This window comes from Suncus etruscus, chromosome 17 (genome assembly GCF_024139225.1).
Source record: "Suncus etruscus isolate mSunEtr1 chromosome 17, mSunEtr1.pri.cur, whole genome shotgun sequence".
Classification (NCBI taxonomy): domain Eukaryota; kingdom Metazoa; phylum Chordata; class Mammalia; order Eulipotyphla; family Soricidae; genus Suncus; species Suncus etruscus.
The window spans coordinates 47015890-47038862 of record NC_064864.1 but is presented as its reverse complement, the minus strand read 5'-3'; the positions used below and the strand labels follow the sequence as shown (position 1 = coordinate 47038862).

General features: G+C 41.8%; 1 protein-coding gene across 4 annotated transcripts in view; it reads left to right on the top strand.

The window, feature by feature from the left end:
* NT5C2 (5'-nucleotidase, cytosolic II) overlaps window positions 1-22679 on the top strand; it is a 106365-nt gene extending 83686 nt beyond the window's left edge. For 2 of the 4 annotated variants that reach the window (XM_049790865.1, XM_049790868.1), the window contains 15 exons: window positions 3537-3632; window positions 3941-3964; window positions 9295-9386; window positions 9503-9560; window positions 10625-10718; window positions 11948-12001; window positions 14544-14627; window positions 16009-16050; window positions 17037-17144; window positions 17410-17476; window positions 18698-18868; window positions 19866-19917; window positions 20032-20092; window positions 20280-20456; window positions 22195-22679. In XM_049790865.1, the coding sequence (XP_049646822.1) occupies window positions 3537-3632; window positions 3941-3964; window positions 9295-9386; window positions 9503-9560; window positions 10625-10718; window positions 11948-12001; window positions 14544-14627; window positions 16009-16050; window positions 17037-17144; window positions 17410-17476; window positions 18698-18868; window positions 19866-19917; window positions 20032-20092; window positions 20280-20456; window positions 22195-22431 (1417 nt within the window). In that variant the 3' untranslated portion in view covers window positions 22432-22679. Of the gene's footprint in view, window positions 1-3536; window positions 3633-3940; window positions 3965-9294; window positions 9387-9502; window positions 9561-9592; window positions 9841-10624; window positions 10719-11947; window positions 12002-14543; window positions 14628-16008; window positions 16051-17036; window positions 17145-17409; window positions 17477-18697; window positions 18869-19865; window positions 19918-20031; window positions 20093-20279; window positions 20457-22194 lie in introns of those variants that run through there. The other 2 variants (XM_049790866.1, XM_049790867.1) reach the window with 2 other exon arrangements.
* The last annotated feature ends 294 nt before the right edge of the window (window positions 22680-22973 follow it).

The following is a 22973-nucleotide window of genomic DNA, read 5'->3' as shown; positions in this document are numbered from 1 at the left end:
TTCTGAATTTTGTGTGTGTGTGTGTGTGTGTGTGTGTGTGTGTGTGTGTGTGTGTGTGTGTGTGTGTGTGTGTGTGTGTGTGTGTGTGTGTGTGTGTGCTGGGGATTCATCTTTTGTTTCTTAGACCATCTCTGGCCATGCTTAGAGCTTTGCTGCTCCTAGCTCTGGATCTCTCCTGGCGGTACTGGGACTGTATGCAGTGCCAGGGATTGAACCAGGGTGGGCTACAATGAAGGTATACACACTTCCCACTGTACCATTGCTCTGGCCACAAGTGCTTTACCTACCACTCAGCTACATCTCTGACCTTCACTTTGTATTTAAAATTTTTCTGGGAAACACTTTAAATTAAGAAAGGTTGTTTTGGGGCCGGGCAGTGGCGCTAGAGGTAAGGTGCCTGCCTTGCCTGCGCTAGCCTTGGATGGACCGCAGTTCGATCCCCCGGCGTCCCATATGGTCCCCCAAGCCAGGAGCGACTTCTGAGCGCATAGTCAGGAGTAACCCCTGAGCGTCACCGGGTGTGACCCGAAAACAAACAAACAAAAAAAAAAAAACAACAACAAAAAAAAAGAAAGGTTGTTTTTCCAGGACTGGACAAACTAGTTTGCCTGGAGCCTAGAAATGGTCTTATGTCAGGAAACATCAGGGGTAAGGTCTCCTTGTACTTAGGCCAAAAGCTTTTCCTTTCCATGACCCCCATACTTTGGTGGGCCCATGCAAACGATAATTGCCACTCTAACATTGCTTATACAGTGCTCCTTTGACTCTAAACCTTTAAGAAACCACTAGTAAAAATATCTGGAACTGGGCCCGGAGAGATAGCACAGCGGTGTTTGCCTTGCAAGCAGCCGATCCAGGACCAAAGGTGGTTGGTTCGAATCCCGGTGTCCCATATGGTCCCCTGTGCCTGCCAGGAGCTATTTCTGAGCAGATAGCCAGGAGTAACCCCTGAGCACCGCGGGTGTGGCCCCCAAAAAACAAAAACAAAAACAAAATCTGGAACTGCAAAAAAAGAAAAAAAGATTTACATAAGTGTTAACATATGTAACATATGTAACATAGGCTTTTAGTTAGACTAGCATTCTGCGGGATAAAGGAGGGAGAAAGGGATATATGCTTGGGAACAGGGATGAAGGGAGGACAACACTGGGGGTGATGGATATTCCCCTGATTCAATATTAATATGTATCTAAAATACTACTGTGAAAGATATGTAAGTCATTGTGATCAAAAAAATTGTGTTTTATTTAGAAATGTTCTTTGACTTACATGTATTATTGTATTAATAATATGTTATGTTATGTTACTATATTATGTTATGTCAGTTTACCTCATGTTAATCAATTTTGTCTCTTGAATAAATTCTTACAATTAAAAAAGTTTTTTTTATAATAGTTGAATTGATCACTCTGGACAAGAACTGGGTGCTGAAAGGAAGTAAAGTGATATTTATGATACCCCTTCAATAACAATACTGCAAATCACAGTGCCTAAAAGGAAAAAGGGAGGAGGGGGAGAAGAAAGATGCTTATTGGGATGCTTTTGTTTGTGTCTAGATACAATATCAGACAGAGGGCTAAAAATCAGAACTTTGTTGCCTAGAGAAAAGTAAGACTTTATTAATAGGAATTATAGTTTAGGCCCTGTTTGAATAAATTCTTACTGTTTCCAGAAAAAATTGAGACCACAAAGATAGTACAGGGATTAAAGTGCTTGCCCTTTGTGTTGCCAACCCCAGCTTGACTTTCAGCACTACATAAAGTTATCTTTGGTCACCATTAAGTGACCTCTGAATACAGAGCCAGAAGTATCCCCTGATATCTGCAAGTGTGACTGAAAGACACCCCCCCAGTAAATAAAAGTTGTAATAATTTATCTAGATGGTTAAACTTTTAAAAAATATCTTTATTGTTCTATCCTTGGTTTATAATATTACCAATATGAGTAAGAGATGGAAAGAAATGGAACAAGAAGAGATGATATTTTATACTTCTGTATGTATATAATATACAACCCACCAAAGTTCTGATGCTAGTCTACCACCAGAAAGGCCCCTTACACCATCTTCCTTTCCTTCATAGTTTTCAGAGCCTAGGCATTTTAGAATATTTTTCAGTCGGCAGTTAATTTGCTTATGTTAAAGTCCACATGTGAGTGAAACCATCCAGCTATTGTCTTCCTAATTTCACTTAACATTATTTCAGTATCTATCTGTTTTGTCCCCAAAGGCACAATTTGATTTTTATTTAACAACACCAGTACTTAATCAAACTAATATATACAACAGCTTCTTTATCTGGTCATTGTCAGTAAATATTTTTTATTTGCTCTGGAATTAGTTTTTATTTTGTTTGTTTTTGGGTCACACCTGGCGGCACTCGGGTTACTCCTGGCTCTGTGCTCAGAAATCTCTCCTGGCAGCCACGGGAGACATATGGAAATCCAGGATTTGAACCACCATCTGTCCCAGATCGGCTATGTACAAGTCAAATGCCCTACCACTATGCTATCTCTTCGGCCTCTGGAATTCATTTTTAAGATTTTATTCACTCATTTGGCTTCTAGAGTTATATTGTTTTGGTACATACGCAATTTGTCATTCACCCCTTTGAGTAAAGAAGGCTGGTTCTTGGTGATGCAACAGCTGGGACTGGAGAGAGATTTTGAGAGAGATAGTACAGTGGATCAGGTATTTGCCTTGCAGGCATCCAACCTGGTTTCTGTCCCTGACATTGCATGTGGTTCCCTGAGCACAGGCAAGAGTAATCCCTGTGAGTATTCGGGTGAGGTTCAAAAACAAGCAAAAAAAAAAAAAAAAAAAAAAACCAACTAGAAAAAGCAGGGAGATAAATCCAGGAGTGAAGCACATGCTAGCTGGGTTCCTTGCCCCTTTGTCCTCCCTGTCCCACCCCAGTCCCATTGACGTGGCCCTGATGGCTCCTGAGATTTAGGCCATGGGGTCCCCAGCACTGATCAATTTGGAGCAGGCAGCCAAGTGGGCAGACTGTTGTGGGAAAAGGCTCCCTGACCTCCTGGGAAATGAGCTAATATCACAATATAAAGCAAGTCACACTAGTGTCTATGTCCTTAATAGTACATGCAAGTTATGTGTCCGTGCTCAGTAGTCTCTGAAGTACACAGCCAGCAATGCACACCTTTATCCAGAGTGACACAATGATACAAAGTGAATGCACACTCAGGACAATGTGCCGATGAGTTTGCTTGAGGCAAGTTTGCCATAAACTTTTTTTTTTTTTTTGGTTTTTGGGCGACATCCGGCAGTGCTCAGGGGTTACTCGTGGCTCTACGCTCAGAAATCGCTCCTGGCAGGCACGGGGGACCATATGGGACTCCGGGATTCGAACCAAACACCTTAGGTCCTGGATCGGCTGCTTGCAAGGCAAACACCGCTGTGCTCTCTGCAGCCCCATAAACCTTTATTTTTAAAAAGAACAGTCTTGTTGAAGTCCAGAAAGTGATGCACAATCTGTCTGCCATTATTTTGAGTCATTGATAATATCTTTGTTTTCACACAGGGGACTTGTCTTTGACACACTGTATGGAAATCTTCTGAAGGTTGATGCCTATGGAAACCTTTTAGTTTGTGCACATGGATTTAACTTCATCAGGGGGTAAGTACAAAGAGCTATTAGCATCCCTCCAATGTTTTTATAGTCAGTGAAGATGATTTTGTCTCCTGAATGTAATGCTTTTTCCTGTTCCTTCATCATTAAAGAGCAGTTCTTGTGCATGAAGTTACCCAATACTTACCAGGCGCTAGAACCCAAACTGAATCAAGAGTTAGCGGTCTTACTGGAAGTACCTATTAATGATGACATAGCATCCAAGAAAATGAATCTTGAAATTTGTGCCCAAAGAGCTGTAGTGGCTTTGACTTCTTTGAAATTCTAAGATTGTTATTTTCTCCTTTTTAATACAGTTCTCAGGTAGCTGCTCAGAAGAGGTATGTACAAAAACGTGCTTTGAAAAGTTAAAAATGACAGCAATGTCAATGCCTAAGACTTTAATAACTAATTCGTTATTTTCATATTCTCTTGATTAACTTCAAGTATATTACCCTGTGGTTAACATTTTAAACTCGAGGGTTAAAAATGAATATTTGGCGATGATATTTAAATCATACAAGTTAACCTTTTTATAATCAAAGTAATTCCACTATTGTCACTAGTTTGAATTTTTTATCCTAGTAAACAGCAGATAAAATTGATTATTTTTTGGCAAAACATTCAGATTTTATTATAGTCTTAATTCAGGGGGTGTTGGGTTACCCTGGCTTTACTCGGCTCATTCATGCTCTCTGCTTAGGGGTCACTCCTCACAATGCTGGAGATTGAAATAGGGTGCTATGTATAAGCCAAGTGTCTTATCTCTCCAGCCCCTCCCCCCAGGAAGAAAAATCCTAAATTTTTCTTTAAAAAATTTGCCTGTGCTGGGGAGAAAGTGTAAAGGCTGTAGAGATGCTTTTCATTCAGGTTCAACCTCTGGCACCACATGTTCCTTCATCACCCCTGGAAATGATTATCAAGCAGTGCATTGGAGTGATGCTCTTTCCCCACCCCCAAAAGAGCAAATTCTCCAAAATGACACTGTTTCTACTTTAATTCCACCTACTTTACTGCTCTCCACTGTATCAGAACAACTCCTAGAACCACAAAATAGATCATATGCTAGTCTCTTGTATAACTTTACCATATAGTATTCTCAGTAGAAGGCAGAGTAGTTAAAAATCAGTCTTTTCTACCTTTTATGATTAGAGGCAGAAACTAACCTGCACCAGTTTCCTAAAACACTTAGTGCATAGCTATACTCCCTTGGAATTGAAGCACTGGGTGCAAGACTCTTTAGTGTTACAGTTGCTCAGAAATACCTGAGTAGATGGAGGATGAAGTAGACATCCTGCTTTTGCCCATCTACCAGTGGGAAAAACTTAACACTTCGTGGTTCTAGTTTGTTAAAGACCAGTATCAGGAAGCAGGATCTAGATTGTGACGTAATTGAAAATAATACTAGCATCCAAAGCTATTTTATATGGGATATTGTCACAATAATTCAGAAGTCCAATGAATTGAACAAAAGTTCTATTGATGTTTGCAAAAGAATTTTGTGCTAATGAAAGAATGGTAGAAATGAGAAGGAAAAGATTCAGTTCTACAAATTTGAATTGCAAATTTTTTCATTTAAGAAAAGACCTGTCCTGGAAAGATAGTACAGGAGTTAAAGTGCTTACCTTGTATGCCACCAACTTCAGTTAGATTCCCAGCATTCCATATAGTCCCTTTCACACAGAACCAGAAGTCCTGCTTACTACCAGGTGTGAATCCAAAACAAAAACAAAAGAGAAAGGAATAAGCCAGTAAAGTTTATAAATAGTTCCTTGGAAATTCATATTTAATATTGTTTTAGAATAGGTCATTTGGGGCTGGAGTGATAAGTATAAGTATAAGTATAAGAGTATAAGTAGGTAGGGCACTTGCCTTGTGCATCAATCTAAGTTTGATCTCTGGTATCCCATATAGTCCTCTGAGTACTGTTCAGAGTAATTCTTGAATGCAGAGCCAGGAATAATCCCTCTGCACTGCTAGATATGTGACCCCAAAACAAACAACCCACAAAAAAATCCCAAGATAGGTAGTTTATTAGTGAAAGCAGTTATTCATATACCTATTCATATAGCAGTTACTCATATAGCACTGTACCCAAGGGGTGAAAAGGAAAAGCTTAAAGGACGGGGAACTGGGTGGAGGGGAAGGAAGGAAGGAAGGTAGGTAGGTACTGCAGAACCTGCCTTGCCTAGTCAGTTGAGACTTCTAATTTCAGAAAATGGCAGATTTTTTCAAAGTTTTCAGTATGATAATCCCACTAGCATAATTTTACAACTTAAACATATAATTATCAATTTGAATTTTAATTGCCTAATAAAAATATAGTGGCTAGAGAGCTGTGCTTAACTTTGATTTGATTCTTGACACCATATAGGGTAACAGGATCATAGAGGTAGAAATAATCCCTGGGCACTTTAGGTTGTAGCCCCCTCAAAAGCAAACAAGAATAAGTTTTTCCTATGAAAGGAATTGCTCTTCAATGATTAAAACATAGGAAAGGGCCAGAGAGATAGCATGGAGGTAAGGCATTTGCCTTGCATGCAGAAGGACAGTGGTTCGAATCCCGGCATCCCATATGGTCCCCTGAGCCTGCCAGGGGCGATTTCTGAGCCTAGAGCCAGGAGTAACCTGAGCGCTGCTGGGTGTGATCCCAAAAAGAAAATAAATGAATAAATAAAAATTATGAAAATAGGAAAATAAACCTAAGGGTGGACAGTGTCATTTTACTAATCTTGACCAAAGAAGACATAAATTACTATTTTCTTAATCTTAATTTTGTTTTTGTTTTTGTTTTTGGGCCACACCCGGCTAGCTCAGGGGTTACTCCTGGCTGTCTGCTCAGAAATAGCTCCTGGCAGGCACGGGGGACCATATGGGACAACGGGATTCGAATCAACCACCTTTGGTCCTGGATCGGCTGCTTGCAAGGCAAACACCGCTGTGCTATCTCTCCGGGCCCTTAATCTTAATTTTTATATCAGGAAATCTCGAAAAGCTAAAAGTTGAGTTATTCTTGGGGAAGGTTTCTCTCAACTTTGAAGTCTGACTAAGTTTGAGAACTAAATGAATTTAATTTTCCAACTAGAGTTTATACTCTTGGTAGTTAATGAACTCAAATTTATACTATCTTTTTTAAAAGCTATTTATTGATTGATTGGTTTTTGGGTCACACCCGGTGATGCTCAGGGTCTACTCCTGGTTCTATGCTCAGAAATCACTCCTGGTAAGCTGGTGGGGGAGGACCATATGGGATGACAGGAATTGAACCGGGTCTGTCCTGGGTCATCTGCATGCAAGGCAAATGCCTTACCGCTGTGCTATCTCTCCAGCCCCATCAAACAAATATATACAATCTATTTGAATATGTACGTTCAGTTTAGTGCCCTTTATTGATTGATTGATTGGTTTTTTGGGTCACACCGGCAGTGCTCAAGAGGTTACTCCTGGCTCTGCTCTCAGAAATTGGCTTCTGGCAGCCTCAGGGGACCATATGGGATGCTGGGATTTGAACCACCATCCATCCTTGGTTGGCTGTTTGCAAGGCAAATGCCCAACGCTGTGCTATCTCTCCAGCTCCTGTCCCTTTATTTTTTAGGTTGATTTCCATATAGTCACTGGGAGAAAATATGCATTTTTTAATACCATAGTCTTTTAAGGGGTTTGTCTGATATACATTATTAGTGATATTTTTATTAGCATTATTGATTAGTACAAAGTATTCAATTTGCAAAATTTTCCTGCATCTCTCTTAATGCCACTGGTCTGTTTTTTTTTTTGTTTGTTTGTTTGTTTGTTTTTTTGGGGAGGTCATACCCGGCAACACTCAGGGGTTACTCCTGGCTCTATGCTCAGAAATCGCTTCTGGCAGGCTCAGGGGACCATATGGTATGCTGGGATTTGAACCACCTACCTTCTGCATGCAAGGCAAATGCCTTACCTCCATGCTATATCTCCAGCCCCTCCACTGGTCTGTTATACAGACTTCTTTCATGTTTTCATTTAGGGGTGTAAGTCTCAGTCTTGTTTTCTTTGCTCTTTGGCTCTAAGAGTTTTTGTGAGTCCATGTATTACCTGTGTAAGTGATCACTCAAGTCTGAATCCTGTTTTTAAGTATTTGGCCTTTATTTAAAAAAAATGTAAAAAAATTTAAAGTAAATTTTTTTGAGTAAATTTTTATTTACTAGTTTTTACTCAAACTTTTACTACTTACTTTGAGTTTAGTATCTAAAATAAATCCTCTACTACATCTTACTCAGCTCCCAATTCTGTCAGTGCCCCACAGTTCTCTCAGACACCTCCGTGTGAGCTGTTCACCTTTGATCCTTCACTCGTCACTGCACCTGAGTGGGCCTCTTGCCACACTCTTTCCTCCTTCATTTGCTTTGCCACCACTCAAGACTGTGACTCCTCTGAACTGCAAAATGACCACCTGCCTGGCTTTCCGTTTCCTTGTCTTTGTATCACTCTGCTTTTGTTGAGCAATAAATCAGAGCTTAGCATCTTAAATCAATGATTGTTTTATTTAGCTCAAATATCTGAGTTAGGGCCAGAGCAATAGTACTGTTGTGGGTAAGGTGCTTGTCTTGCACTTGTCCAAATGGAGTTCAACCTCCCACATTACTTCATACCCCATATGGTCCCCTGCGCCCGCTAAGTGTTCTTATTCCTAAGTGCAGAACCAGCAATAACCCCTGAGCACTACAGGGAATGGCTCCAAAACTTAAAATAAAAACAAACCAAATGTGAGTTAGCTGGGCAGTTAGTTCTGAGGTAACTCTGCTAGTCTAGACTGGCCTTGACAAGCCGGTTGCTTGGGGCCAGCACCTCATTTCTGAATGTAGCCATCGATGTTTCACTGTCATTGACACGGTTCCAAGTACCACAAGCAGAGTTGGACTCCCAAATACAAGTGTTTCTCAAGACTCTTCTCAGATCCCATTGGGCGCTGTTAAAGGCTGTATTCAAGAATAGAGAAACCGAAGTCACATTATAAGGGATAGGAAGAATTCGTAGCATTGTGGTGGTGTCAGGAATTAGACCAAGGACCTCAGACATGCCAGGCAAGTGCTCTGCTGGTATTTCCCTGACCCCAGTGTACCATTTCTGTAATATCACATTGTCTTCATCTTATCCTAAGGCTTGAAACTAATTGACTTATTTTTGCAGCTGGACTGGAATGGTTTTATCCATAACACTGCTGCCCTCTGTTGCCCTTGAATGAGTGTCAGAACATCTGCAGGATCTGCTTCAGATCATCTTTCTGGCTTCCTTTCTCTGCACTCATTTCCCCTTCCCATCGCCGCTCCTTACAGGCAGCCTCTGTGCCACAGCTCATGACTGCTCGCTGGTCTGTTCTCCTCGTCTCCCCAATCACTCCTCACTCTTCTCAGGGCTCTCAACCTCATTCTATTTGTATTTGTATTTTTTTTTAACCATGTTCCAATTGTCTTGTGACTCACTTCTCTTACCTTCCTGAGACCTTTTTTTAGGGCTGGAAATCTGGGGCCTCAACCTTCATTTCTATGCCCATGTGGAATATTGGTAACCCTGCCTGGAGGAGAGCCACCAGTTGTAGGACAAAATTTTGGAACGATGAATAATTCCCTACAAATATCATTATGTTAATTAAGGTTCTCGATTGTCTGTTAACTTTTTTTGAATTTTCTTTCAGACCGGAAACTAGAGAGCAGTATCCAAATAAATTTATCCAGCGAGATGATACTGAAAGATTTTACATTCTGAACACACTATTCAACCTGCCAGGTAGACTCCTTCTGTGCTTACTACATAGCCTGATGCTAACCCCCGCCCCACGGGAGGCAGTGAGACCAGGCACGTTCTCTCACCTAGCTTATGAGTACCTGTTCTTCATTTTTCAGAGACCTACCTGTTGGCCTGCCTAGTAGATTTTTTTACTAATTGTCCCAGATACACAAGGTATGTAGAGTCTCTACTATTTTCGTTTTTCAATTGATTTTTAAATGACTGTATAGGGTTGTAGAGAACTGGCCATTGTAGGTCTTTTCTGCTTTTCTGAAGTGAATTTAGTGCTAGTGAGAGATGCCGCATTGCCAGCCTGAGAGACGGGACAGCACCAGCGGCTGCCTGCAGGCTCTCACCTCCCACACGGCCTGTTCGGAAGGGACCACTTCTGATTGGCTTCTCCTGGGAATGAAGACTGCCAGCAGAGGTGCTAATTGTGACAACTGAGTGGGAGGTTTGTGTGATGATTATCTGTCTGAGCAGAATTACACTGAAACCCCCCAACTCATTTCACAGCAGCTACCTAGGAGCCATTCAGGAATGGTAATCGAGTTTCGTTTCCAGGTCCAGCAAGACATGATTCAGGAGTGAATGATAGTGTTGATCCTCTCCGAAGTAAAATGTTGCCTGTCCTGAGAAAGGAGTCCTCTGTTTTTTAGGAGAAGTTGTCTAACTGAAAGTCCAGTCATATGGACCAGTTTGCTCACTTCTCACCCTCCTTCGGCCTTTTCCGCTCAAGGCACTGAGTTTGGTGGAGCACTAAATCACTAAGCTATAGAGAGGACAGGCAAAGAGTTCAGCAGGACAGTTAGTGGACAGAACCTAAATGACCAATTTTAAGTTTGATTGTTATTTTTGTCTCGGGATGCAAACCTTTTTTTTTTTTTTTTTAAAGTGATGAATTAGCTCTCTGCCCCGTAGCTGCAGCCTCAGCTGTTTGCGGCTCTTTAGCCTGAGGGGTGGGGGGAGAAAAAATAGGTGATGAATTAAAGAATCTGATAATTTTGGAACTGGCCTCTAAAGCTGCCATTCAGTATATTTTCCTCTGATTTGGTATATATTGTATTCCATTTAACACTATAGTCATCTCTAGTGGTCAAATGGATTATCAGCCATAGTATTTATTTTTTTGGATTAGCACAGCCTTTATCCATGTGGTAATGGAAGCTCTGGGTACCCTGGGGCAATGCTTGATACTCTCTTGGATTCCCTGTCATGTTGTTTTCATCTTTTTATAGCTGTGAGACAGGATTTAAAGATGGGGACCTCTTCATGTCCTACCGAAGTATGTTCCAGGATGTGAGAGATGCTGTGGACTGGGTGCATTACAAGGTACCCTGAAGCTGCTTCTCTCCTTGCTCAGTCTCTGGCATGTTGTTGGTTTTGCTCTTAATGGGGGCCACTCCCTGTGATGCTCAGCCCTAGTGGTGCTTAAAGGGCCTGTCATGTGGGGCCAGGTATCTGACTCGCATATGCTCCACCCATCTGAGTCATATCTCTGGGTATGGCCCATGTTTTATGAGTTGATACAGATTGTTCTTTTGAATGGGGAGGGGGATGAACCAGGGCTTTTTCCTCACTATATTCTCAGAGCTTCAGAGATCACTCCAGGAGCTCAAAAGACACATGGGATGCTGGGGATTGAACCCAAGCTGGCCCTCTGCAAAGCAGGGTCCCTACCCCATGTGCTGTCTTCAGCCCCCTGATGTTAATTTTCTAAAGTATAAATAGAGCAGAATTTTTTCTCTTTTAAAATAATAAAACAGGATTTCCTCTTCCCCAATCAAATACTTTCCCACAAAGAGGGAGCTTTCTTGAAACTTTTCTTTTTGTCTTTGGTTTTTCTTCTTTTAGAAATAATGCTTGTCTTCCTCAGTGCAGATATTTTAGATCTTATTTCAGTTCGCATTTCCAAAGTTGATTTGGAATAATTTTTAATACTAAGAATATATACTTTGAGGCTGATTATGGTTCATTTGGTTTTTCCTCAATTTTCTTTTGACTTTTAGTTTATTTTAATTTTAAAGGGTGGTGGTTTAGACCTTACCTGGTGTTTTCAGGAATCACTCCTAACAGTGATCAGGGATCATATGTGGTGCCAGGGATTGAGCTGTGGCGGGCTACACATTAACCATGCACACCATGCCTTAACCTCTGTTAAGGCTCTGATGTTTAATATAAAATAGAAGTAATTTGATTTTGAATCTGTTTTGGAGATAGTTTTACAGCAAACCATATTTGCTGCCTTGTTCAGACCTTGTCTATACCTTGTTTATTTTTGCATTCTGGTAAACAGTTAAAATGCAGTCAGGGAGTCTGGAACGGTGGCGTGGAGCAGTAAGGCCTAGGACGGACCACGGTTTGACCCCCCCGAAGTCCCATATGGTCCCCAAGCCAGGAGCAGTTTCTGAGCACATAGTTAGGAGTAGGGCTTGGCTCAAAAACAACAACAACAACAACAACAACAACAACAGAATGCAGTCAGGCTAATAGTTGGCACAGTTTTTCTTACAAACTGTTTAAAACTGATTTTGCTTTTTCCTGATTTTATTTTTCCCTAGGGATCTCTTAAGGAAAAAACAGTTGAAAATCTTGAGAAGTATGTAGTCAAAGATGTAAGTAATAATAATGGTTGCACATCTATGTTTACCTAAGAATGAAGTGAATAATAAGCCTATTTGTAAATGAAAAAAGGAAAATATTTTTATGTCCTGGTATCATAAATACTACACCATAATCACCAAGTGTTTTCAGACAGGGCATAGGTGTTACAGTTTTTTCCTATTTGTTGATAGCCCCAAAGACTTAGGTTTTATTTGTATTTTTAGCTCTAATTATAATGAGTCACAGTGGTTGTTAGATATCCTAGACTAAGCACAGCCCATTTCATCATGCCTATAACCCTTAGATGTCGTTTTTTTCTTCTTTTTAGATAAAGAATATGAAAATTAGAGGAAATAAATAACTTGCCAAAATTCACATAGTAAAATCTAAGAGTCACTCCTAAATCTAATCCAAATAATAACCACAGTGCTAAGTCATCAAAAAATTTCTAACCGGGCCCGGAGAGATAGCACAGCGGCGTTTGCCTTGCAAGCAGCTGATCCAGGACCAAAGGTGGTTGGTTCGAATCCCGGTGTCCCATATGGTCCCCCGTGCCTGCCAGGAGCTATTTCTGAGCAGACAGCCAGGAGTAACCCCTGAGCACCGCTGGGTGTGGCCCAAAAACCAAAAAAAAAAAAAAAAAAAAAAAAAAAAAATTTCTAACCATTCCCTGTGACAATTCAACTGCTTTACTTATCCACAGGAAATAATGAGGAAAGCTTTAAAATACTTTCTGTTTTTGGTTTTTGGTTCACACCCGGCAGTGCTCAGGGGTTACTCCTGGCTTTGTGCTCAGAAGTCACTCCTTGAGGGACCATATGGGATGTCAGGATTTGAACCTGGGGTCTGTTCCTTATAGCTGTGCTATCATTCTGGCCCCTAAAACACCTTTAAAAGACAGTGGACAATCTTAACTTTTAGAAATCCAATTATTATTGTAATCATGTTGATTTTGATAATTCTGTATGTGATATTGCATATGCCTTAGGTAATATATGATATTACTATTACACATGATATATATGATTATATATTAATATTAAGGAAAGCTAGATGCAGACTGGGAACATTTATACTGATTTCAAAGCTTTTTGAAAATCTGAAATTATTTCAGAATAAAAAGTAAGCACATGTTAATGTACACAAATACACAGGTGCTTAAATTGTTTCCATTCCTACAGAATAAAGGCAGTTGAATGTGCTATTTTCTCAAAAGTCCTTTAGTAAAAGTTTTGTTACTGTGGGAATCTCTACCAGATTCCTATATGTACTTTTGTTAGTTCAAAAACATTAAGGGGTCCCGGAGAGGTCTAGGCTACATTTGAGTGAAGGAAACTTATTTACTATGAGAAGGGGGGGAAAGTATTTTTCTAATTACTACATTAAGGGTTAGAACTTCCTCGTTTTTTTCCCCCAGGCTTCACATTTCTAGGTTGCATCCTGCTCATGCCATTTTATTTTGCAAAATATGCTTTTTTGGGGAGTCTTCCCAAGGAATGTACAGGAAAGTTAGGGGCTACTCCCAGTGATACTTGGCCGGTTGGGTTGGACAGTTCAATGCTTGGGGACTGGTTACTGGGATAAACTTCAGGCCTCACACATGCAAGACATACACTTTAGTTCTTTCTGGCCTCCTCTCCAGAGGGTTTTTTTTTTTTTTTAATCAAATGAGAGCAACAACATAATGAAGCCATCTCTAATACTTTACATGTATTTTGCTGTTGGTGATTAAGATGACCTATTTTGGGGCTGTAGCGATAGCACAGTGGTAAGGCAATTGCATGGCAGTCAACACAGGACAGAACCCAGTTCAATTCCCAGCATCCCATATGGTCCCCTGAGCCCTTTTTGTTTTGTTTTGTTTTGGGCCACACCTGGTGACGCTCAGGGGTTACTCCTGGCTATGCGCTCAGAAATCGCTCCTGTCTTGGGGGACCATATGAGGCACTGGGGATTGAACCAGGTCCATCCTGAGTCAGCCACATACAAGGCAAATGCTCTACTGCTGTGCTAGCGCTCTGATCCCAGGAGCAATTTCTGAACCGCAGAGCCAGGAGTAACCCCCAAGCACTGCCGGGGTGTGATCCAAAAACTAAAAAACAAAAACGAAAAAAACACACACCTTTTTTTTTTTTTTAAATACACTTAATGCTTAGGAATTGACAAGGTACTTTAAACACTTTTCCTCAGACTGTCATAATAAGGAAGATTGAGATAAATTAAGGAGCTTGTACTCATTGTACCATATGTACTACATATTAATACTTAATCTATACTTCTTGGACTTTTGTGTCACACCCAGTGGTGCTCAAAGCTAACCCTGCTTAGTACTCAGAGACTATGCAGTACCAGGGATTGAATTCAGGACTTCAGTCCTTTGAACTATCTCGATGGCCTTGATAATGCTTATATTACCAATAAGTACTGCAACTCTACAGAGCTTGCCTTATACCTGTCTCAGTGAATGTAAACCCTGTATCTTGATCACTCCACATGGTAAATGAAGAAATATTTGAGTTTTTGTGTTTTACTTACCATCATATTACATTTCAGGGAAAACTGCCTTTGCTTCTGAGTCGGATGAAGGAAGTCGGAAAAGTGTTTCTTGCTACCAACAGTGATTATAAATATACAGATGTAAGTACTTAATATTCATGTTTGTTTATGTCAAGGAGATACTTTGTATTTTGACCTAAACAACTGAGGAGATGAGAGGAAGGATAGTAGTTCACTAGGGGAGAAGATACTTTGCTTTCTGGTGGGGCTGGGCAGGGCACCATACTCATCCTGCCACTTCAAGCATGAAAAAAAAAAGCAGCCATCTGCTGGCTATCCATGGCTTCAGAGTCATTGCCAGATTTTTCTAAATAACCTTTTACTCTTCTTTCTGATCACAATTGGCTTCTTAAAAGTTTTATTTGGAAGTCATTTAAAAAATATTCATGCTGACTAATGTGATTTCAATATCTCTTTGGTCATTTATATAAATTTGCTATGTCACCTCCTCCATTGGACATTTGGACATGTGTTGTTTTGGGGAGCTGAGCACATTTTTTTTTAACTTTTAAGTTGTTTTTTTTTTTTTTTTTTTTGCCATGATTGAAGCATTTAAAGAAGATGATATAATTTCAGGGCAGAGTGTTAGTACAGTGGATAGGACATTTGCCTTGTATTCAGCCAAACCGGGTTCTATCTCCAGCATTACATATGGTGCCCTGAGCACCACCAGGAGGAATTCCTGAGTGCAGAGTCAGAAGTAACAATTGAGCATCACTGGGTGTGGCTCAGAAAACCAAAAACAAGCAACAAAATAAAAATATTATAGATTAATTTTTTTGTTAAAAGAGATAACATGTTTATAGCGCTAACAAGAAGTTCAGCATTCCCTAATCTTCCATATAAAATCTTGATTTAGAAATTCAGTGATTTGGAGTAAGCCAGTCATGTGGGGAAGTTCAGGGCTTTTCCTGGCTTTGTGTTTAGGGATCATTCCTAATAGGGCTCAGCGACCCATATGTGATGCTGGGGATTTAAACCATGGTGGGCAATGGGGAAATGTGCATTGGTGAAGGGTGGGGTACATTCTGTGACTGAAACTCAGACACAAAGAATTTTGTAACCATGGTGTTTAAATAAATAATTATATTAAACAATATTTTTTAAAAATTAAGTCTAGGAAAAAAGTCCCCTTTATATTTGTCTTTGGGCCATACCCAGCAGTGCTCAGGGTCTTCTCCCAGCTCTGCTAAGGGGACAGTTTGGCTGCATCAAGGCCAACACCTTAATCCCTGTCCCGTCTTCTCACCCCCCAGCTATCTCTCAGAAGTCTGTCCTCTGAGAATCCCAGCAGTGTTTATTATGAGGAAGCATTACTTTCTGACTTCTGCTATGATTTCATAAACGTAAAAGGAAATAAAATGTGGTGAATCTTATATTGAAAAAGATGTCTTAGAATGCCTTTAGATGTTAAATATCTTTTGCAGATAAATGAACCTTACTTTTGTGTTTTTTTTTCCAGAAAATTATGACTTACCTGTTTGATTTTCCACATGGCCCTAAGGTATTATATGTAACTTAGTAGACCATTACTTCAGTAATATTGAATACATTTAATCATCCTGGAATACTGAGAGTAAGGAATTAGTCAGGATCCATACAGAAATCTTTGTTAAAATTAGAAGTAATACAAGAGTGAGTAGAATTTAGAGACAGTAGCAATTTAAATACTTAGTACCCAGAAATAAGAGTGATTCTCATTTGGCATTTGAGAAGATGGGTCTAGAATAACTTATGTCCAAGGAAGTCTAAGCAGATGACTATATTTATTTGGCAAGGAAATTTTAAGGTTGAGGAAAATTCCTCATTAAAAGAAATAGAAAATAGGTATATTGACAGCATCTCTAGCTGCTGATTCTATTGTTGAGTTTTGTGTCATGAGAATAGTTGGTGTTACTGTGGTATAGCCACACTTAGCCTCAAAGTCTAGCATTGAAACAGTCCCGTCCCTGTGGGATTTCATTTCTCTGCATCTTTGAATGAACCCTGAAGATCCTCTTCTGAGAAAACCCAAAAGCACATTATCCTTTTCAGCATGATCTTAAAAAAATTAATCCGCGACTTCTATATTTATAGACACGGGCCAATGTTTTACATAGAGCCATTATACTGAGTCAATACAGGGAATATTCCTATGGGAACGAAAATGCCCCTCTGGCAATTAGTGTTGATTAAGCCTTCGTATTTTAAATTAGTGAAGCTAGTACTTGCTTGATGTAAATGACTTTAAGGTACAAGTTGGCGTTAAACGTAGGGTTTATTAGTCATTGGCTTATGCTTTCACTTTGCCTGCCTCTAAAAGGGTGTGACTTATATAAAGTGTAAGTCTTTACACTTTACATAAAGTCTTTACACTTTACATTACTTACATGAAGTGATGGAATCTTTGGTTATACTGGGTCATATCTAAGTTCATTGCATCTGAATGAGATGAGCTGCTAATGCCTTAAAGTAAGAAGTGACATTTTGACTCTGCTGGTTCTCCATCAGCCTGGGAGCTCCCATCGGCCATGGCAGTCCTACTTTGACCTGATCTTGGTGGATGCACGGAAACCACTCTTCTTTGGAGAAGGCACAGTGCTGCGTCAGGTGGATACTGTAAGTCCACAGGATGTCTGTCTACTAGACATTGCCGGTCACGTTTCTCCGTTACCCACTTTCACTCTCCTGAAGGAAACAGGTGTTTTTGACTTACTAGTCACCTCTTTCTTTGGGAATTAATCCAAGATACACAGTCTTGAGATTTCCAAACATTTCAGAAGAGTGAGAACTCAAGGTGCTGTTCATTTGGCTGCCTAGTCAGTTAGCGATTTGGATAGAGATCGGGATGGAATAACACAAAGAAAATCATCTCTTCCCACAGAAAACCGGCAAGCTGAAAATTGGCACCTATACAGGTCCCTTACAGCATGGCATTGTGTACTCAGGAGGTGAGTCCTAGACTTCCTTTACTCATTGATTTGGGATATCCCAAGTGGAGCTCGGGGCCCCAGAGCCACTCTATGTGACTATCATCCAAGTTGTGGTTCACTGTGAGGCCCAAGAATGTGGTGCTGCCTGGGGCCTCTGAGACTGCACCTGGTGATGCTCAGGGAAGCAAAAAAAAAAAACAAAAAACAAAAAAACAAAAAACTTTTGTTCTCCTGACACTGAGCCAAGTGTCTCCTTCTGTATATTAACTGAAATATATTTCAGTGATTATGTTGTAGTAGAAGCCAGGGAGAAAAGGGTTTGAGAAGGTGGCAGTTTTATTTAAGAAGGTGAATATTTTTGGTTTTGGTCCATACTCATTTACACTCAGGGGTTACTCCTGGCTATGTGTTCAGAAATTGCTCCTGGCTTGGGGGACCATTTGGGACGCAGGGGGATCAAACTGTGGTCCTAGGCTAGTGTTTCCAAGGCGAACACCTTATCTCTAGCACCACCGTTCCAACCCCAAGAAAGTGAATGTTTTGTTTTGATGCAACCACACCTGGTGGTATTTAGGGGCTCATGTGTACCAAGGACTGGGCCAAGGTTGGCTGCCAGCACTTGAGCCATCTTTCTGGTCCCTGGTATGTGTTCATGAAGCTTTGTTTTTGAAATTATCTTCTTTCTTTTCCTTTCCTATTTGTTTTTGCCACACCCGGCAGTGTTTAGGGATTATTCCTGGCTCTACACTCAGGAATTAACTCTTAGAGGTGCTTGGGGAAGCTTATGGAGTGCCAGGGATTGAACCCAGGTTGGCCACATGCAGGGCACACCTACCTGCTGTACTATCTCCGAACCCCTTCCCTCCCTCCCTCCTTTCCTTTCTTCCTTCTCCTTTCTATTATTTTTCCCTCTTCCTCTCTCTCTCCTCACTTTTCCTCAAATGCTTGGAATCATTTGGGGTGGCTCTCAAGAGGCCCTCAAGGAATTTTTTGAGGAACCCCTTAGACATAAATGTGTTCTTTTGGTTTTGTTTTTGTTTTACCTAAAAACAGTTGAATGTAGCCAACCTAATGGCAGATAGTGATAGTAGATAGGTGGTGATACTTTGAGGGTTATAGTACTAATGTTGAATTTGTGAGAGTAAAATGAACACAGAATTTAATGATAACAGTGCTTGGAAGGTTGGTTTTCACTATGTGGGGGGACTGTGACTTTCATTATTCATTTCATTGTTTCAGGTTCCTCTGATACAATCTGTGATCTCCTGGGAGCCAAGGGCAAAGACATTTTATATATTGGAGACCACATTTTTGGGGACATCTTAAAATCAAAGAAGCGGCAAGGCTGGCGAACTTTCTTGGTGATTCCTGAGCTTGCACAGGAGCTGCATGTCTGGACTGACAAGAGTTGTAAGGAGCCACTATTTGTCATGAGTTGTTAGCAGGGTTTGATGGCCTGTTCCCCATCCTCAGGGGTCAGGCTGGTGTGGATGTTTGGACACCCCTTCCCAGATGCCAGTTACTTTACCAAGCCTGGGGATTTGTTGGAGATACCACAAGTCCATCTCGTTCAGTCTTCATGACTCCCGTTTTGGTTGAGTCTAGACTATCCCTGTCCCAAGTTCTATTTATTACAGTGACAGTTGATCTGAGAACTTGCCCCTCCAGCCATGCCTACTAGTTTCAGTTCCTTATCTGAGCTTTTATTTTAGCTCCTCTGTCTGTTGGGGCACTGGTGGGCCAACTGGTGTTTTTTACTATTTTGGGGAAGGGGGACTGAAAGGCTCTCCGAGCCATACTCAGGAGGTCCAGGCACACCTCCTGGCTGTGCTTGGCTGACTAGACCCAGCAGTTACTTGAATGGTTGTCAGTTCCCCCAAAGAAAGTAAAAAAAAAAAAAGCAGGTGATAGTCCATGGATAGGGCTTACTTCTTTGAGGACCCAGGTTGAGGAAATCAGCAGCATATAACAGCAGCTGTTGCTGTTAATACTTTCCCAGTGGGAGACTGGATTTTATCTCCATCTTCAACTTACCATCTTCTGGGTATAGAAATCTCGGTGATTTGGTTCTTCCAAGAACCTCCGTGACTCTGGACAAATCACCTATTTCTCATATTTTCATCTGAAAATGGGACTTGAAACACCAAGAGTGGGACATATGATCTCAGAATCTGTTGTTGGCAGTGGTGTTCCAGGCGGAAAGGCAGGTTAAGAAAAAGTGGCATAACCTGCTGTCAGGACTGTAATGTGCGTACGTACGTATGTATGTGTGTGTGGAGAAGGGGGCATCAGGCATCAGGCAGGGGGTTCACATACACCCTTAGCAGCATGGGTGAGCCTTGGTACTTTTTATTTACTTATAATATTTTTCTTTCCTTTTTTTTTTCTTCTTCCAAACCCTATCTAGCACTTTTTGAAGAACTTCAGAGCTTGGATATTTTCTTGGCTGAACTCTACAAGTAAGTTTAATTCTAGACATTTCTTCACTCTGCCTCTCGAGGAATTGCTGCCATAGAAGCGAGGTGTGCTTTCCTTTATAGAGGTAGGTAATGGGATTTTTCTTTTGTCTCCAGGCACCTTGACAGCAGCAGCAATGAACGCCCAGACATTAGCTCCATTCAAAGACGCATCAAGGTATTCCGGTGGGGTTGGAGGGAAAATTTGGAGTCAATTTGCAAATTGTCTAAGCTGCTTTCACTTTTCTGAGGCGAACGTGATAACCGCCACACTGCAGGAACCTTTTTCTGATTTTGTCCAGAGCTGTTCCCCTGGCTGGTGCTCACAGAGCTGGGGAATGAGCTGCTGCTTAATCTTGTTTCAGAAAGTGACGCATGACATGGACATGTGCTATGGGATGATGGGCAGCCTGTTTCGCAGCGGCTCCCGGCAGACGCTCTTCGCCAGTCAGGTGATGCGTTACGCTGACCTCTACGCGGCCTCCTTCATCAATCTGCTCTATTACCCATTCAGCTACCTCTTCAGAGCAGCCCATGTCTTGGTGAGTTCATACAGCTGCAAACTACTACTTGCACTTCAGCTGCCCAAAAGACTGTTTTTTTGTTTTGTTTTGTTTTTGTTTTGTTTTGTTTTATATAACCAATTTTATTTTATTTTTGTTTTTGTTTTTTTTTGGGAGGGGTTTTTACACCCAGCAGTGCACAGGGGTTACTCCTGGCTCTACACTCAGAAATCACTCCTGGCAGGCTCGGGGGATCATATGGGATGCTGGAATTTGAACCACTGTCCTTTTGCATGCAAGGCAAACGTCCTACCTCCATGCTATCTCTCCGCCCCCAAGGCTAAGTGTTTATTTGTTTTGTTTTGGTTTGGTTTTTGGGTCACAGATGCCGGGATTCGAACAACCGACCTTTTGCATGCAAGACAAACACCATACTTCCATGCTCTCTCTCCAGCCCCCAAGGCTAAGTGGTTTTTTTTTTTTTTTTTTTTTTTTTTTTTTTTGTGGTTTTTGGGTCACACCCGGCAGTGCTCAGAGGTTATTCCTGGCTCCAGGCTCAGAAATTGCTCCTGGCAGGCACGGGGGACCATATGGGACACTGGGATTTGAACCGATGACCTTCTGCATGAAAGGCAAATGCCTTACCTCCATGCTATCTCTCCGGCCCGTTTATTGTTTTTTTTGGCCACACTCGGCGGTGCTCAGGGGTTACTCCTGGCTGTCTGCTCAGAAATAGCTCCTGGCAGGCACGGGGGACCATGTGGGACACCGGGATTCGAACCAACCACCTTTGGTCCTGGATCAGCTGCTTGCAAGGCAAATGCCGCTGTGCTATCTCTTCGGGCCCAAGGCTAAGTGTTTATTTGTTTTGTTTTGGTTTGGCTTTTGGGTCACACCTGGCAGTGCTCAGGGGGACCATATGGGATGCCGGGATTCGAACAACCTACCTTTTGCATGCAAGACAAACACCATACTTCCATGCTCTCTCTCCAGCCCCCAAGGCTGAGTGTTTTTAACTAGTTTTGTGGGGTGGCACAAGAGTTTGATTCCTTTATTTTTATTTATTTATTTATTTTTTGGTTTTTGGGCCACACCCGGTGACGCTCAGGGGTTACTCCTGGCTATGCACTCAGAAGTTGCTCCTGGCATGGGGGACCATATGGGACGCCGGGGGGATCGAACTGTGGTCCGTCCAAGGCTAGTGCAGGCAAGGCAGGCACCTTACTTCTTGCGCCACTGCCCGGCCCCTGATTCCTTTATTTCTCTTTTTTTTTTTTTTTTTTGTGGTTTTTGGGTCACACCCGGCAGTGCTCAGGGGTTATTCCTGGCTCCAGGCTCAGAAATTGCTCCTGGCAGGCACGGGGGACCATATGGGATGCTGGGATTTGAACCGATGACCTCCTGCATGAAAGGCAAACGTCTTACCTCCATGCTATCTCTCCAGCCCTGATTCCTTTATTTCTAATGTACAGAGTTCCTGAGTCAGTTATGTGGTTGCAGTTCTGAAAAGGTGTGTGTGTGTGTGACAGAATACAAAATTGTGTTTAAGTTGACTCTGAAATCTTTACTAAGGTGTGTTTGAGTGGCAGAGACTTTATTTTGTATCCCCCAGTTCTGATAGCTGATGTGTTTCAATACTGTCATTGGCACCTGATTCAGTTTCAGGCTATGGTTCATGACTGGGGCGAAAGAAGAAGACAACCTTTGCTGTCTAGTTTAGGGGGAACATCAACCACCTGCAGAGCTGGCTGATCCTTTGTTGCTGCCTTTGTCCTAGATGCCACATGAGTCCACCGTGGAGCACACTCACGTGGATATCAATGAGATGGAGTCGCCACTTGCCACCCGGAACCGCACGTCCGTGGATTTCAAAGACACCGACTACAAGCGGCACCAGCTGACACGGTCCATTAGTGAGATCAAACCTCCCAACCTCTTTCCACTGGCCCCCCAGGAAATTACACACTGCCACGATGAAGATGATGATGAAGAGGAGGAAGAAGAAGAAGAATAAGGCGGAAGGCCAACCCTGAGCACCCCTGGAGTTGGCTCTGGCGGGACTCAGAGGAGCAGCGGATGCCCGTCTGGATTCTAGTTTGGGCCATGGGGCGCTCCATCCAAAGTGTACCTGGACATTTTGGGAGAACTTTAAAATATTCTTATCACTAGGGAGATACTTATTTTGGTTCTGTGGTCTGCATTCTGCAGATGCTTCCAAATTATAATGGAGTCTGTGCTGGAAGAAAATCAGGGTAAAGTCAGGTTGAGTGCTGTGGCTCCCCAGTGGCCTGCGGCATGTGATCTTGTCTCTTCATTAGTATCTGACAGCAGATCTGGACACTCGCAGTAAGGGAGAGGGCCCAGAGGGGATCCAGTATGCTGTCCCATTACAAACTGCTCTTCCCCACACCTACTGTCTGTTGGGCCAAAGCATACTATTGCCATTAGCAAACGTAGTAGTCTATTCCAGGCCACAGTTTCTGTCCACGTCTTCATGTATCCTCAGTGACTCTCTTATTCCAAGGTGCTGTCAGGCAGGAGCTTTGCTGATGTGTT